This window comes from Pogonomyrmex barbatus, unplaced genomic scaffold, assembly GCF_055798465.1.
Source record: "Pogonomyrmex barbatus isolate J1 unplaced genomic scaffold, ASM5579846v1 scaffold18, whole genome shotgun sequence".
NCBI lineage: Eukaryota > Metazoa > Arthropoda > Insecta > Hymenoptera > Formicidae > Pogonomyrmex > Pogonomyrmex barbatus.
This window is the reverse complement of record NW_028297114.1, coordinates 3337780-3353512: the sequence shown is the minus strand read 5'-3', so window position 1 is coordinate 3353512 and position 15733 is coordinate 3337780. Positions and strand designations below refer to the sequence as shown.

At 38.0% G+C, this 15733-nt stretch overlaps 1 protein-coding gene across 12 annotated transcripts in view; it reads right to left on the bottom strand.

The window, feature by feature from the left end:
* LOC105431819 (RNA binding protein fox-1 homolog 2) overlaps nt 1–15733 on the bottom strand; it is a 266891-nt gene that overhangs the window by 79616 nt on the left and 171542 nt on the right. For all 12 annotated transcript variants that reach the window (XM_089074930.1, XM_089074932.1, XM_089074931.1 and 9 more), the window contains 2 exons: nt 9630–9896; nt 8905–8958 (listed from right to left, as the gene is read on the bottom strand). In XM_089074930.1, the coding sequence (XP_088931056.1) occupies nt 8905–8958; nt 9630–9896 (321 nt within the window). The remainder of the gene's footprint in view (nt 1–8904; nt 8959–9629; nt 9897–15733) is intronic.

The following is a 15733-nucleotide window of genomic DNA, read 5'->3' as shown; positions in this document are numbered from 1 at the left end:
TTGTTACCACGGCGTTATGTTATTTCTACTTACAGGGTGATCATTCCGTTAAAGGCGATTGTCATACGCCTCTGACAAATGTGACTGCCCATGCAAGCTTGTATGTGAAATTAAAAAAGAAAAAAAAAAAAAAAAATCAAAAAAGAAAGAAAGAAAATTAAGAAATAGTAATAATATTAACATCCGACACGTGCACGAACTCCAATTACTCGTGAAAAAGAAGCCTACTTATATTAAAGTAGTCCCGGCATACACACTTGCAGCAGCGCTTTGCGATCGTGCCCCGTAGAGAGTACAATAATCTTCCGGCTCGCGTTAAGATAGTCGTGTTAATAATCGCATTCCTCGCCCTCGAGATCAGGTTAGTACGCAAAACCGAGAGCTCAATCTGTCTATGTTGTAGCTACGGATCGTTAACTGCGAACGAGAGTGTCTTTAAAAAGGTGTCGCGGGTCGGGGATGCCATTAACGGCGAACGTACAATTAATGTACGAAGCAACCAACAGCGATAAGGATAATCGACATATTTATTGACGTTTATTATTACGTTCGACGAGTATATAGATTATTAACGTCTCAATCACAATAAATCGTACGAGTAAACTGAAGATAAAAAAATACTTGAGGAATCTTTGCTTTGTAAAAAATCAAACAATTAAAAGTCAAAAATCAAACAAACATCAACAGAGTAAATTTATACGAACAATAATTTTTTTTTTGAAGGGCAGATAAATGCGTCAAGTCATCCCCCGGATTCACCTTTTTAAGATCTCTCTCGATGCGGAGACTCCATTGATCTACGATGAAACTCGACCAACCCTGGTGCGCACATTGCACTATCAAATTGATAACCAGCTACTTGGTATTATGCAAACAAGAAGTGACGACGCCTAAACGACACACCGACATCATTCGGGATAAAACGTGTAGTCTACGTGTGTATATTCGTAGGGTGTATGATATGTATTTGTGTGTTGTGTGTGTGTGTGTGTGTGTGTGTGTGAGAGGGTTGCTCGCGCATAAACGCACGTGTGTATGTCAGTAAGAGACGTATACGAGCGAGTCAGTGACAGCATGGCGAGTAACAATAATAATTACCCAATTAATTAACAGTGAGGTGCGAAACATAGCAAGACAGAATAAAAAAGGTATTAACACTACTTCGCGCGCCGACCGGGTGTGAGCGTGTGCGTGTGGATGTTCCAGAAGACAGCTATATTTCTCAACGATACAATCAAGTCAAACAAACCGATTAACCAATATATGTTACGTCAAGATGATGCGAGTGAGTGCCAACAAGGTGTTGGGATCAAAGATACGGAGAGGCCTGTTATACTTCGTGGCTCGCAGAGAGGACGAGAAGTTCGCCTCTTTCTCGGTCTCCTTCTTCCTCGCGCTCCCTATATCTCTTCCTTTCTCTCTCTCTCTCTCTCTTTCCCTTTCAGATAGATGAACGTGTGAATATGAATTTATTCCAGTGTCCCGTGTTCTCTCTCTCTCTCTCTCGTGGCAAGTGCGGAAGGATTTCCTCGTCGCCGAATCCGCTCGCGATTTCATTCCGCGTCACCGATTCTCATTACGTCCTTTTCGTTGCTCACGAAATCGATATACCGGATTTTTCACGGCATAGATATATTTTTTACGAGCCGCGATATTTCTCCTTTTTTTCAACGACCAGTTTTTTCAGAATCGTTCTTTCAGAATTAATAATAGATTTTTCTGTCATAAAAATAAAAAAAAAAAGACGCAAGTACGAAGCGCGCGCAATGCATTCGTTCGACATCGGTGCACGGGCTAACGCGCGCGATATTTTCTCGTTTCTCGGTATCGAAAGTAGAAAATGCCGTGTCTCAGAAAAGAAATGAAAACGCGCACAGATGGTGGCGAAAGAGTAGAAAAGAATGAAGACGGATGCTAGGATCGCGACGGTCTCTACATCTCCCATGAGAGTAACGGACACCCATCCGGTGGAAGATGGCGGCCGTACGTATCTCGGACAGACAATAATCGTTCGTTCGTTCATTTTAAAATAGCTAAAAAAGAAAAGATCGACGCGAAAAGTTAATTCATTAGAGAAAAATCGACGATGAGCGATCAGTCGAACTAGCACTGGTGTTTCGTCTTGTATGTCAACATGTGTCATGTGTGATAATCGAAATTGGGGGGGTTTACGAGGGGGAGGTGAGGAGGGAGAAAAATGTAAAGGATCAGGATAGAGTTCAATAGGAATTGAACAAATAGATAGATGGGATGGAAAAATTGGATGGGGAACTTGAAAAATACTTGAAGTTGTGACCGAAGCTGGCAAACAGCGATATAAAGCGCACAAAACAATACGAGATTCAAGATTTTATATATATATATATATATATATATATATATAGAGGGTGAGTTAAGAGATAAGGTGGATGTGCGTGTGTGTTTGTGATAATGGAAGTGGCACGAGAGATCTCTTTTTTCTCTTTCGTCTCTTTCTCTCTTTCCTTCTCTCTTTTCGTATATTTTATTCTCTTACTCTCGCTCTCTCCTAACTTTAAGAGATCATGGAACACGAATTGTTAGTAAAAATGCTTACGAATCGGAGGAGCCAGAGAATTTCGAGGCGTTATCAAAGCTACTTGTCTTCTTACATTTTACGATCATTATTAATGATAAATATTTTATAAATATTCTCTATATAGATAATCTAACTTCGTACACTCTCTAAATAAAATTCTGAATCATCGTTGTTCGTTCTTATCCACAAATCGGACAATTAAACTGCTAAATACACTGACCTGGCGTATTCTCATTCTATAATCAACTTGCTACAGAATTAATTCTTTTAATAGAGGTCTCACCGTGTAAGAATAAATTAACATTGTAAATTGCTGCCTCGTTATTTCAGAAAACTTTAAATTTAATTGCTAATTAACAAAATAATTGTAATTATCAATAGTACAATTATAAAAAAATTATTAGTCTTCGTAATTAGATTCTAATAATATCAAAATGGCAATCTTTCGCGAGATCAGACCGGATATCCGGATTATACACAACGGACGAGAGGTATCGTGGATGGTTTCGGATGGTTCTGGCGGGTGGATATAAGAACAGTAGTACTCGTTGCAACGAGGAGCCAACGGTGTGAGACGATCCGCCGTCAAGAGGAAAAAAAAATTTGAAAAAAAAAAGAAGTGAAAGAAAAAAAAAAACGGCGGAATCGTAAGCAGCGCTTCTCTATCCTAAGACACATACGTGATTAATAAAAGAGGTAAAAGCATGGGCCGTTTATTATATACCTTCGATTCGCCTAGACAAAAAGCGTGCGGCTACTATTTACATATATAATAATGATAACAATCAGATAGAGGTATGTACGTATAATGCGTATACACGTATACGGGCAACGAATAAAAACGGCGTCGCCATATACGCGTACACCCGATAAACTTCGGAAGATGCAATAGTATAATATATACGTATCATGCTGTTTATATATTGCAGGTGGATTAGTAAAAAGACTCGCCGCGTGTGAACCATTCGTGTGTGGATAGCGGCTAATTTTCAATGGACAATTGGTCTGATCCCGGAAAGGAAAACGAAAAGGAGGAAACGAGAACGTTCGACCTCGCGGCCGGGACGAGTCTCGCCTCTCCTCTGTAGCTTACTTCTGCTCCCTTCTTTTTATCTCGCCCTTTGCGGCCGCGTGACTCTTGATTCTGGCTCTAAATACACCTCGAAACTCCCTGGGACTACTCGTGGTGGACGACGACAGGAACGACGGGATTGGTTAGAAACAGCTTCGGGAAAGAGACGCGACAAAGTTTCATCAAATCAAATGGGCAGCATCTCCCGAGGGTCTCCTCCGCGACCGGAAGTGACGGCGATCGGGTCCCCCGTTTTTACACCGCGTGTTCGCCGCTGCCGATTGTCATCGAGATGAGTTCGCTAAAACTTTACTTGCCTCGCAATAAAGAAAAAGAAAAAGAAAAAGAAAAAAAAAGCAAATTACTTTTTTTCGTCCTTCACGAAATATTTTTGCTCGCTTATATCTCTAGTTGTGTTATCCAATTATATATACTTTCAAATTAATATAAATAAATCCAAATATAGATCGACAGGTAAAGCTGGCCATTATATTTTTGCGAATCAAGTTTCTAAATATAGCATAATTATTTTGAGAAAATGCATTGGCCGAATGCGTAAAAAATTGCAGAATGCTACCTTCGAGAGATTTCTCGCGCATGCGATGCTGTTATAACGTAGGCAGCTACGGACACTCGGTGTACGAGGTGCAACGACCGGCCTTATAACCAATGGGAGCTAAATAATGATAAAATGCGGAAGGCTAGCTAGTAAAAATGCAACAGCTTGTCTAACAACTACAAGAACTAACACCATTGGTTATATTTATATGTATGTACGTGTCATTGGCACATACGCGGTGTCGGAAAAGCGCGCGTACCGAGTACCCTTGGGTACTAAACGTAAATCCTACGTCGAGAATATTTTCGTTTTATTTTTCAATTAATGCCGACAACGATTGTAAAGAATTGTAAACTAACTTTTCTTTTTGTATCAATCGTTAATTATGACTTTAAAATAAAAAACTATAAATATATATATTTGTAAATATGCATATTTATTATGTTTATGATGAGAGACTCGGAGGAGACTCTCGGTGCGCGCTCTTTTCCCACCTTGGCTTCAAAGTATCTCTTTTTCCAAAATGCTGCACTTCATTAGGGATGCCACATTCCATTTACATTGACGAAGCTTTCGAGAAAAGGTCTCTCTCACAGAATCACACACGATCACTCACTCGCTTGTTTTATCACTAATGGCACGTTGCTTTTGCAGCATGCAAGAGACGTTCTTTTCATCCTTTTTTCTTTTTATTATTCTTCTTCTTTTTTCTTTTGAAACTCTATTAATAACGAGAAGCGTCAGTGTTGAATCGACTATCAAACCGGATGCGTGAAATCGCCGTTTCACGTGCATTCTACAAAAGCAATGTGACGAATGAAAAATTTATGCCGAGACTCGTGGCGGGATCTTCTCGCTTTAAAAATCAGATATATTCAATTCGCAAAATGAAAAAAAGCGACTAGTAATAAAATCAATTCTTTATAACATTTAAATAAAATATCGATCCTCCAATAAACGCTCTTTCTCTTTTAACAGAAGTATCGCGATATATTTCATTAAAATCTCTTATTGTCACGATGGAAAAGTGGCAAAATCTCTCAGAAACAATCTTGCAACCTTCATTAAAATGTTCGAACGACACGCTTGTTATGTGAAAATAATACCGAGGTGTTTCTGAGACCTCGGATTAATAATTATTCGCTCGTCCATTAATAGCGTGCCACTAAAGTATCAGATCCCGTCACGCTCTCGGAATCACTTAAGCGCTAAAAGCGATGGCGACACTTATGCCATTCGGAGTAAATTCCACATGTGCTTTACCGCGTGCCGGCTTGGTGTCGGCCCCGCGAGAGATATTTGCATTGCAAGACTATAGTGCCATTGTCGACCCGATACTGATAGCGGGATTTCTAATATGACATCTACCCAACATGCGAAATTGTTCACCGGCGGAATGCCACCGGCTCGATGCAGCTAGCATATATACATATACGGTAATTGCAAAACGCAGACGTCAGACATTGTTGACGTTATTAATACGAGAGATTACGGTCGCGATTATCACCTCTCCTTTTTGCGCCTGCAGTGTGCGCATTAATCCGTTTAAGGATCTCATAAGTATCTTATTCCTATGCAAATGTCAAATTATGCGTGGCGAAACGTAGCGATAGGGAACAAAAAAGAATGACAAAAACGAAATCGGATTATGCCGCGCGTCGAGTACATTATTAGTCACGTGAGCGCCGAGAATGGGTAACAAATTGGCCGTAATACGGCAACGAAATATTAGCCGTGTGCTCGAGTGCGCGACCGTGTTTCCTTATCACGAGGATTTCTTTCTTTTCTTTCTTTCTTTCCCGTGCGCGGAGCCACGATTTAAGCCGCTTTCACGCGAAGCCGATCCACGCCGATTAAGCCGCGACGCGGCGCGACGGGCAAAAATAAAAGTGGCCGCCCGGTCTCGCGGCTCACCGATCGTATTAGGCGCCGCTAATTGCGAGCGGGAGTTTAATTAGTTCTCTTCGTCGTGTCTCTCGGCGCGTCCCGCCCTCCGGAAACTGGAAGTAGCCCATTTCGCGTTCTATATCACGGCTCCGTGATTGGTCGTTACGAGTACGGATGCGTACCGACATCGACTTCCTGTCTGTATAACTCGTCACGAGCCCAGACGAGCCGGATTCAATCGTAATCGTCTAATCGACGATAAATATGCAATTGCAAGTTCTTCACAGTCTCGATTGACGTTACTCTAATATTTACATATCGACGAAACAACTATAAAATAGATATGTAAAATAGATTTATATTTTAAAGAGTTGATTTCGGATAAGTGGATTTACCGATAACGCAATATTACATTTCTATTTCCGACACGAAATGCTATCGAACTTTCGTCCGCATATTAATTGATTATTAAGTAACTGGTAATTGGCAATGAGATAGGGTAATAGAAAAATCGTGCAGATCTTAAAATAGTAATAATAATGCCAATGTGAATTCATTCAGGAAGTCGAATGTGAAGTAAAGCGCGAAAGAAAGAGAAGAATACTTGTAAAAAAAATACAATACCAATTTGCGTGACTTTGGTTGGCTTTCATTTCAAAGGAAGTGGCATCAATGACGAAAGCATTGCCGATAAAATATAATGCGAGGTTAAACGTATTCTCAGAACTCGTAAGATCGGAATGATCGAGTTCTACAACGAGACTTCTTATCTTTCGCGATTTATTCTTGCGCAAGTTGCTTGAACTTTGTACTTTAACTAGCCGGAAGTATCGTGTGCAAATCTTTGCTCAGAAAGCAAGCATTATTTGCAAGCATCCTTTCACGCAATCCTTATAAGTAAAACAACTTTTGAATCTATCCAACCATTACCGTTTTAAATAAACGTAAAAATTTAAAAAGAAATTTTTTTTCCGAAAAAAAAAAAAAGAGAACGATATTTGTGAATTAAAATATAATCTACCAATTTTTCGACGTCCGAAGAAATATTACACACATATATTCAACTTCGATTTTTAAATGTAACAGAACAATGTGGTGTGGCATTTTTCTTTCAAAATAAAAGTCAATTGAAGTTTATGAAACCATCGAAAGGTACATCCTATTTCGAATATAAAAGACCTCAGTTATTTTCAAACTGTCATAAAAAATTAAAATAGAGAGAATAGATTCGTAACATCAATATAGAACAAACGAATTGAAAAACGATGTTTTATTAGGGCTAACTTTTGGAGTGTCGGGACGACCGACGACGTAAACATTGAAATGGACCGGATGTCGGATATACATTAGCAAAATTGGAGACACGATTTCGTGCATCTAATCAGCATTAGGTCGCTACACGTGACGTCGACAGACGTCGTTGGGATACTGGGATTACCCGGTGCGACTTGATGAAGTGCGCTTGAGTGTGTTGGACGCAAGAGCTGAATATGCACACCGTCCGGCTCGCCGGATGCCGACTGTCGGCACGATGTATTACTGCGGATCTTATCCCGACCTCCGTTGTCATCCATATTGAAAGCAATTTGCATTACAAATCTGTATATACTGCGCGAACGTTACCTTTTTCTTTCAAATCCTCCCCGTTTTCCCGACGCCGTTTGCATAAACGGCCGACAATCGCGGCTACAATCTCGCACGAAGCTGACTTCCATCGCGAATCGATAGTCGCCTTTTCGCGTTGGCTTTCCACAAGGAAATAGCCATCGAAAAAAATTCGGCTTTAATAACAAAAATACGATCGGTCGATCGAAGCGTCAAAATTACACGGTAGAAAAAACATCGCAATCAAATTTTTTCGACGAGGTTATATAATACCTCACGTACCGTCAATCGAGATCACATGAGAAACCAATGCAGAAAAGTGTAGATGACTTAAATCTAATATAACACCTAAGAGTTATTCATAAAAATCTTGAGAGGAGCCTAAGTTGAGAATTATGTCACATCGGAGAGTAAAACGGAAAATCGATAACTGACAATGGCACTTCGTACTTTGCGCATCTCTTTTTATCGAGATCACCGCGAGCTTGTAACAGAATGTCGCCATCGCGCTGTAAAGAAAGGTGTACACGCGGTACGGATGCAGTAGCCCGTTGCAGCACGTTCTCGTATTCTCATCAAGAAATATCGCTGTTTTTCCGGCATGTAATATTAGTTTCTTCACCCTCGTCGTTGTCGTTGTCATCGAAAATACATATATATATATATATATATATATACGACGAACCTGCTGCTCGTGATGCTGCATCCGTTAACAAGATCATTACGATACCCGCGACATGCTCGCATCCAGAACGTTCGTCGGCGTATTCCGGAAAACTTTTCCAATAAATGAACAGGGAGAGAAACTATCACGTGTGCGCGATAGAAAAATCGAGTCACGTGCGCGGCACCAGCTTTTCGGTTGCCGCCAACGGCCGCCCGAGAAAGCGGATGAATGACAAAATAATGAACGCGCGATAAACATTCTGAAAATAATTGTTGCAAAAGCACGTAATGTAAAAATATCTCAATCTATTTTTCGAATTACCGATGACGGGAAAGATAAATATTTTAAATTAAAACAAATATTTTTCTGAATTCTTTATTGAAATACGTATGAATTGATTAACGTAAGAGTTTAAAAGAGAAATATGAAAAAATACGGATACGTTCATTCTGAATGCGAAAATTTCGTTGGATACGATATTAGCTTAAGACTAGCGGTATTATATCGGGGGTGGGTTGACAGGGGTGGCTCGCAGCCTAAGGGCGACGTGAGCTTACCTTGCTGCCTCTTTCGTTAAATATAATTTCCACGTCAAGAATTGGCCCAAATTGCTGGAAAGAGAAAATATTTACAAAATTTAGAATATAAAAGTACATAATATTAATAACGCAATATAAAAATGACATGTTATAATAATATAATTTTTAATATTAAATATTGTACATATTAATATTAGCACAAATTACATATGAGAGAATTTCATTGAAATAAAATGTAATAAAAAATTTTTTCGCATTATATTAACTTTTTAATTAAGCTTTTATATATCTTTTAATAATTCTATCATTATGTTAATCAATATTATACCAAACTTCAAAATTCGGGCACTTCACAAAACAATCCATCAAAAACAAATAAAATAAAAATTACATTTAAAGTCATAAAAAATTTAATAAACACGTATTTTAAAAAAATTAAACAAGTTTGTTATAAAAATAACTTGCAATTTAAATTAAATAGCAGGTTATTAAAACTCATATCCTAATCAAATAAAAAATAAAACACTAAAAATTTTAAAAATTTTTCATTTCATGATTCGTTAAAATTATCTTTAAAATTAAAGAAAGCAAGAAAATCACAGATAATAAAAATAACGTATACGTCATTCATCTTGCTCTCTAGACCCATAATCAAAGAAGAGAAACGCGGACAATCCCCAAATATGAGGATTCGAAATAATAAAAGTGAAAAAGAGCGTAATAAAAGAAATTGTAAGACTTACCCCAAACATTGCCCTGAGGTCAGGGTCTCGGAAGCGAAAAGGTATGTTGCTAACGTGCAAACGTTTTGGTTGACCTTTGAGGTCGGTGCCTTGTGTCGCTGTCGCGGGTGTCGTCGCGCCTGAGGTGACAGGTGCCAACGCCGCAGCCTCCACTCCGCCTTCGGGGTTGGTCTCGCTGCCACCGCCTGGTGTTGGCGCGGGTTGCTGGCCACCACCACCCGCGGCTGCAGCCGCCGCTGCTACCACCGCAGCCTGAAACACCTCCGACTGTTGTCGGGAAACGAAAAACGGCCGTTTGAGAGTCCGCTCGCTTCGCGATGAAACGGGAAGCCGCAAAATCCGGCTTATCGGTCAAAGCGATAGCACTTCAACTTAAACCTCCAAGTTTGCGCTATATTTAGATCTTTCCCATATATATATATATATATATATATATACATTTCGAGAACCTTCCAGCTGGAAAGCTCATCAACAACATACAATTCGGAAGAACAATTATTAAAAAGGTAAAAAAATCATTTCCGAAAAATAAATAAGCGAAGTAGGCAGAAGTAACCCGATGCGGGACAACGGCAAGTAAATCAATAAAAAGCAGAAGCAGAGGACCGTCGAGACTAATAAATGGCGCAAACAACTTGGCGATGCAGCTACAAACTTTAGCTCGCGATATTTTGGCGTGTGTGTGTAGAGTTACTGTAATGTATGCTGACATAATATGCACGGCGACACAGTAGACGTCGCGAGACGAAGTAATGACTACGCTCGCGAGATGATGAAACACTGCTTCATTTACGATAAACAACTACGCGCGCAATGTAATTAGCGAAGCAAGAAAAATTGTTAAGCTTTTAAGATATTTTCCAGAAAATATCCGCGACGATAACTCGCGTACGATAAACGCCATTACATAACGATAGCAATAGCAATCGGTATTAACGTGTGAAACGAGAACGACTTACGTCACTTCGTACGTCACACAAAATTCAAAATGATGAAGTGCATTATTATTAAAATATATAATTCCTTATGCGTGGCACGTAGAACTAATCACTATCATGTATGTATCTAAAGGAAAGGAATTTTACTATCTTCTCACTCGATGCAACGAATAATAATGTATAATGCATAATGTATAATGCTACCATTGCGTGGTGCTACGACTGATTGTATCGATGAAATGGTAAATCACCGCCAACTGTTTCGTGTTAACAATTCTCTTGCGTCGACATAATAATAAATTATGCAGTAACGCACACATTTTTCCTATTATTAACCATGAAACTTTTACACAGGAAACTACCCATTCCATTTCATATAAAGCTGGAAGCTTTGATTGTCATCCCGGTGAACAAACAAAATATACGTCATTTTATAATACTCCAACGTAAGGTTTTCATATCCTGTGTAATCCAGCCGTCTAAGATGTCGAATTATTGCCAAAGTACATCCAATCTCGCACGGGGTTGTAAACAATGATTTATAGAGTACGTGTAAACGGCCATTGTACGTAAGCCAGGAATATGATCGTTCATGTTAAGTCGGGAACCGGCGGAAGCTGCAAGTGGTAATATCTGAAAATGGTCAGCCAAATGGCCGACCTTATCATGCCTGCACTACTAACGACCCGGCAAGTGAATGCGCACCGTGGACGGTCAGACGCAGCTGCTGCTCCGAGTAACTTGCGAAATATGGGGAATATATGGGGGAACATATAAAGCCATCATTTTACAAGTAATCCATTCGCTTTTCAGCATATAAACTTGCGCAATTACAAAAGCGATAAACAAAAAAAATAAATACATTTAAACCAGCCGTATATATTTAATTGAAATGCACAGATTAACTTTCGCGCGATTCTCCGAAAATTTAAACATTGCAACGTTGTAACGCCAATCTTCAATGATTGTAATTACGTTACATATTAAATTTTATTATAAACCGATTTATTTTTCGTGATCAAAAAATTAATGTAATGTATCTCATTCAAATATATTCATTTTGTTTTCATAATTCCCGATCTTTCTCTTTTTCTCCCTGTTTTAATTATTCCATATAATATTGCATATATTTTAAATTAAATGTTATTATTCAAGGAAAGGTTTATTACGCCATCAGCCAGTACATCATCGCTGGATTACAAGTCGCAACGAGAACGCGCGTCAATGTAGTGCCGGTCGCACTTTTATGACGTTGGCGAAAGCTTGTTTCGCGGAAGATTGAAACTTTTTTTTCCTGCCCCAATCTACGCGTACAAAAGAGGCGACAGCGGCCTTTCTGACGCGATGGCGGACGGAAATTTAACAGGGTGGGAGCAGAACGAGCCACCAACCCTCGTACGACATAAACCGTCCACGAATATATCCGCCGGCTCTTCTCTTTAGCTATATATGCTACTGACGATTATTCTCGAAAAAATTTCGACAATTTCTTTCTCCATTTATCTCTTTCATTTTCTGCTCAACAATTTCATTATTTTTTTATTTCGCGATGCCTTTCTATTTACTTAAAAAGAGAAGCTATAACGTTGGCAATGTTCTAAAGCTTTTTAAAATTATAAAATATATATAATTTATATATAATGTATATTAATATTTAATATTTATTATTAATTTATTACTACATTTATTATTTATTATTACAAAATTATAATTTTCTAAAGAAATATATCTAAATTTAAAGTGCACACATATTAATTACTAAATTATAAAAATATATTCCTCTTCTTGTTTATTTGTTATATATCTTATTATTCTTATTTATGTATCTTTTATTTATTTCATTAATATGGAAACTTTTGCAATAATGGTAGATGAAAATTTATCAAAGCATACGATATCGTTTAGAAATCAAAAAAATTCATTCTACTGTTTTCTCCTAACGAGGTATTTCGCGTGACATGTCAAAGGAAATGAGTGTCTGCTTTCTGTCGTTTTTCGCGATTGGAAACCAGTCGCTCTCAATTCAACGAAATTATTCCAATTTGATGAACGACGCTCGTAGCACGAAATAATCGAAATCGCGTCGGCATATTTCTTCTCTTGATTTTGCGAATATTGGCACCAGATATTCGAGAGCATTATTCTTCCCAAGATTCCAACGTATTCGCACATCGGTGGAAAAGCATGACAATTGCATTGTCGTCAAGATAATTTTATTCCTCATTTTTAAGTCTTCAAATTGACAAAATACAAACATATAACGTTAAAAATATAAAAATTAGAAAGAAAATTTATAAAATAACAGAAATTAAAAAATATTTTCACAGTATTCACGATTAATGATTATGTCCTTTGATCTGCGCATTATTCTCTATTGTATACTATTGTATAATTTAAAAAAAATTAATGTTTATTAAATTTACATACTTTTATTAATCTTCTATAATACTTCTGTTTAATCAAAATGAAAGATTAAAATTCGTACGTTTTATCACAAAAAAATTTAGGTTGCAAAAGTTATTATTTTAGGATAATCTGTAAATATGTCACCATTAGTAATGCAATATTTACCTAAATGTTAATTGAAAAGAGTCCTTAAAATGAGAAAAGAGTCCTTAAAAAGATTTATTTTTATTAACCTGATTATTCGTAATTTTTAAAAAAGCGCTCGTGTTTAATTCATGTACGATGCGAAATCTCTGTTCTAGATCAGGCAAATCTCGCTACGGGAAACTAGAAAATTAAATTTTTTCAAGCTCCGTCCGCGAAATGAAGAAATTTCCCGAGTCACCCTCGTTAGCTACACTTCTATTCGTCTCTGCGATGAGAATCGGTATCCAAACGAACTGCTTGATATTCCGTCAGCGTGCTACGTCCACGGCAGAAATACACGAAGTACCCTCAGATGTCAATTGATGCGAACATTTATTCCCGCAACTTTCGGTACAGCATCGCTCGTTGCCTCGGCCGACAAGTTTGTTGACACAAAGGCGAAAGCATTGAACAAATTCAAGCGAAACGTGCCCTACACAAACTTTGTATTAACGTAAATATATTTTCTTCGTAGCTTCCTCCACTCTAATGTAATTTCCGCTCGCTAGAGCACAAAAATCTACCTACAAGCAAAAGTATAAACGCGAAGTCTAAAATGTAAATGTGAATAAAAGAATAGAGAGAGATGATTGTTAGCGTAATTGCGGTTACAACATTCATAATTTACTACGAGCAATTTAGATAAGTGTGGGAAAAAACTTAAAAAAAAAATATATATATTGTTATTATTTCATAAAAAATATTAATAAAAAATATCTAGCGTAACAAATTATCGTACAAATATATCCTTCCTTTAATTCCGTGCTCACGAGAGAAACTGATATTTTTCCTTTCGTAATTTTCCATTAATAATTTTCATATTACAGATCTTTATAAAAATTGTACTAAGAGATAAATCGAATATGAGAGAATATCGCGAACGAAATAAATCTTTTACGGTTGTTTCCTAGTTATATATGCAATATGTATTTTCTGTATATGAGATAAACCTGAACGCAAATCAGATTAGGCGCACACAAAATCACTGCATGAAGGAACGCGCGTGAAGTTACGCGAGATAAATCCGACAAATTATGCAAACCACGGAAGACGGATAATGTCATCAGGCGGGGAAACGCTCGCAAATTCTGTACTGTTCGAGAAGCTTTTAGTCCAGCGTGAATAATAGAGACGTGTCATTCCCAAGGCAAGGATTTATTCGCCATTCGCCCCAAAACTCCGAGCCATTTATTTGCCTCTTTCCCTCCTCGGCTTACCTTAAAGGATCAACAAAAAGATTCACGGAAAAATGGACGAAACTACATCTACCGAAGAGAAAGTACCATCATCAAAATTATCTTTCGTTTCCGATTTTACACGGTTAACGTATATACCTAGTCTAAAATTCGATGAACAGATTTCTTCTTAAATTTTGCATAAATGCACAGATTAAAGTTTCACAATTGATAAAGTGTGTCTTCGCAACGATGTAAAATTTTCAAGTAAAGAAAACCTAAAGTGTATTCTTTGCGACAAATTCTTTACAAGAAAATTAAATATTTGTTGCCGTTGCAACAATGCGGAATGCAAAGGTCACGATTTTCATAATTTAAAGTTGGAGAGCGACAACTCGTAGTAATATCTTAGTAATTTCCGAGTTTCGCAAAGTTCCGATCTTTTGTAAGCGGAGAAACTTAAGCGATCAAAGAGTGATCAAGAAAAGCGTTTATCGCTTACAAAGGGCCTACCACCGCCCGGCAGGATGGTCTTAGCGCAATGTGACGGAAAACAATAAAGCAACGCGTGGCGGCCGGCGCGAACATTTTCCTTTCGCTGAATGCGGCGACGGAACGGGGCGGTAATTCGCCGCTACTTCAGAAAGTTCCAGACGGCGGTCGCAACTTTATATTCATTAGCGGGCGAGTTGTCGCGGAAGAAAAGAGAGGCAGGCAAATTTTCGAACCCCTCCCCCCTCCCCCCGCGCGAGCGCATATTGCGAAGTTTCGCGCCGATAAACTCGACGAATGGCGGGGCCTCACTCCGGCATATCCGGCCTCGACTTTTCGCAACTAATGAACACCGCGGCTACGGACGCTCTCAACGAGCGCGGAAACATACAACCAAAGAAATTTCTACCATTTACGATATTTCAGACTACATTCAGAAATGTCTTAAGATTCCCATGCTTATTTCTAACCGTTGACTCTCTCTCAACCAATTTGAAGCCGTTGCTTCCTTAATATGAAAGGAAGTGCTTACAAGGCTGAAGTCTATAATAGACCGAAGCAATCAGTATAATGGTTGCAGAAATGTACGTTTCATTTAAGAATGACTATTTCGCAATGTCGCTGTTTCAATAAAATTTTAACTAAACCGGATAGATATATTTAAGATATATTTAAGAAAAAAAAAAATAAAAGAATAAATTATAACATACTCTCACGCAAAATGATATATGAGTAAAATGTTTATAATTCATTTTGCAAAACTCCAATTTCGAATAATCGCAAGCGGAAGTTCTTTTTTGTTGAAATAATTCTGTCCAGAAAAAACTTAATTTTAACTCAACAAAAATATTCTCACATATAAACAAGAATGTTATAATCTTCTTAAAAATTTTAGTCTTGATTTGAT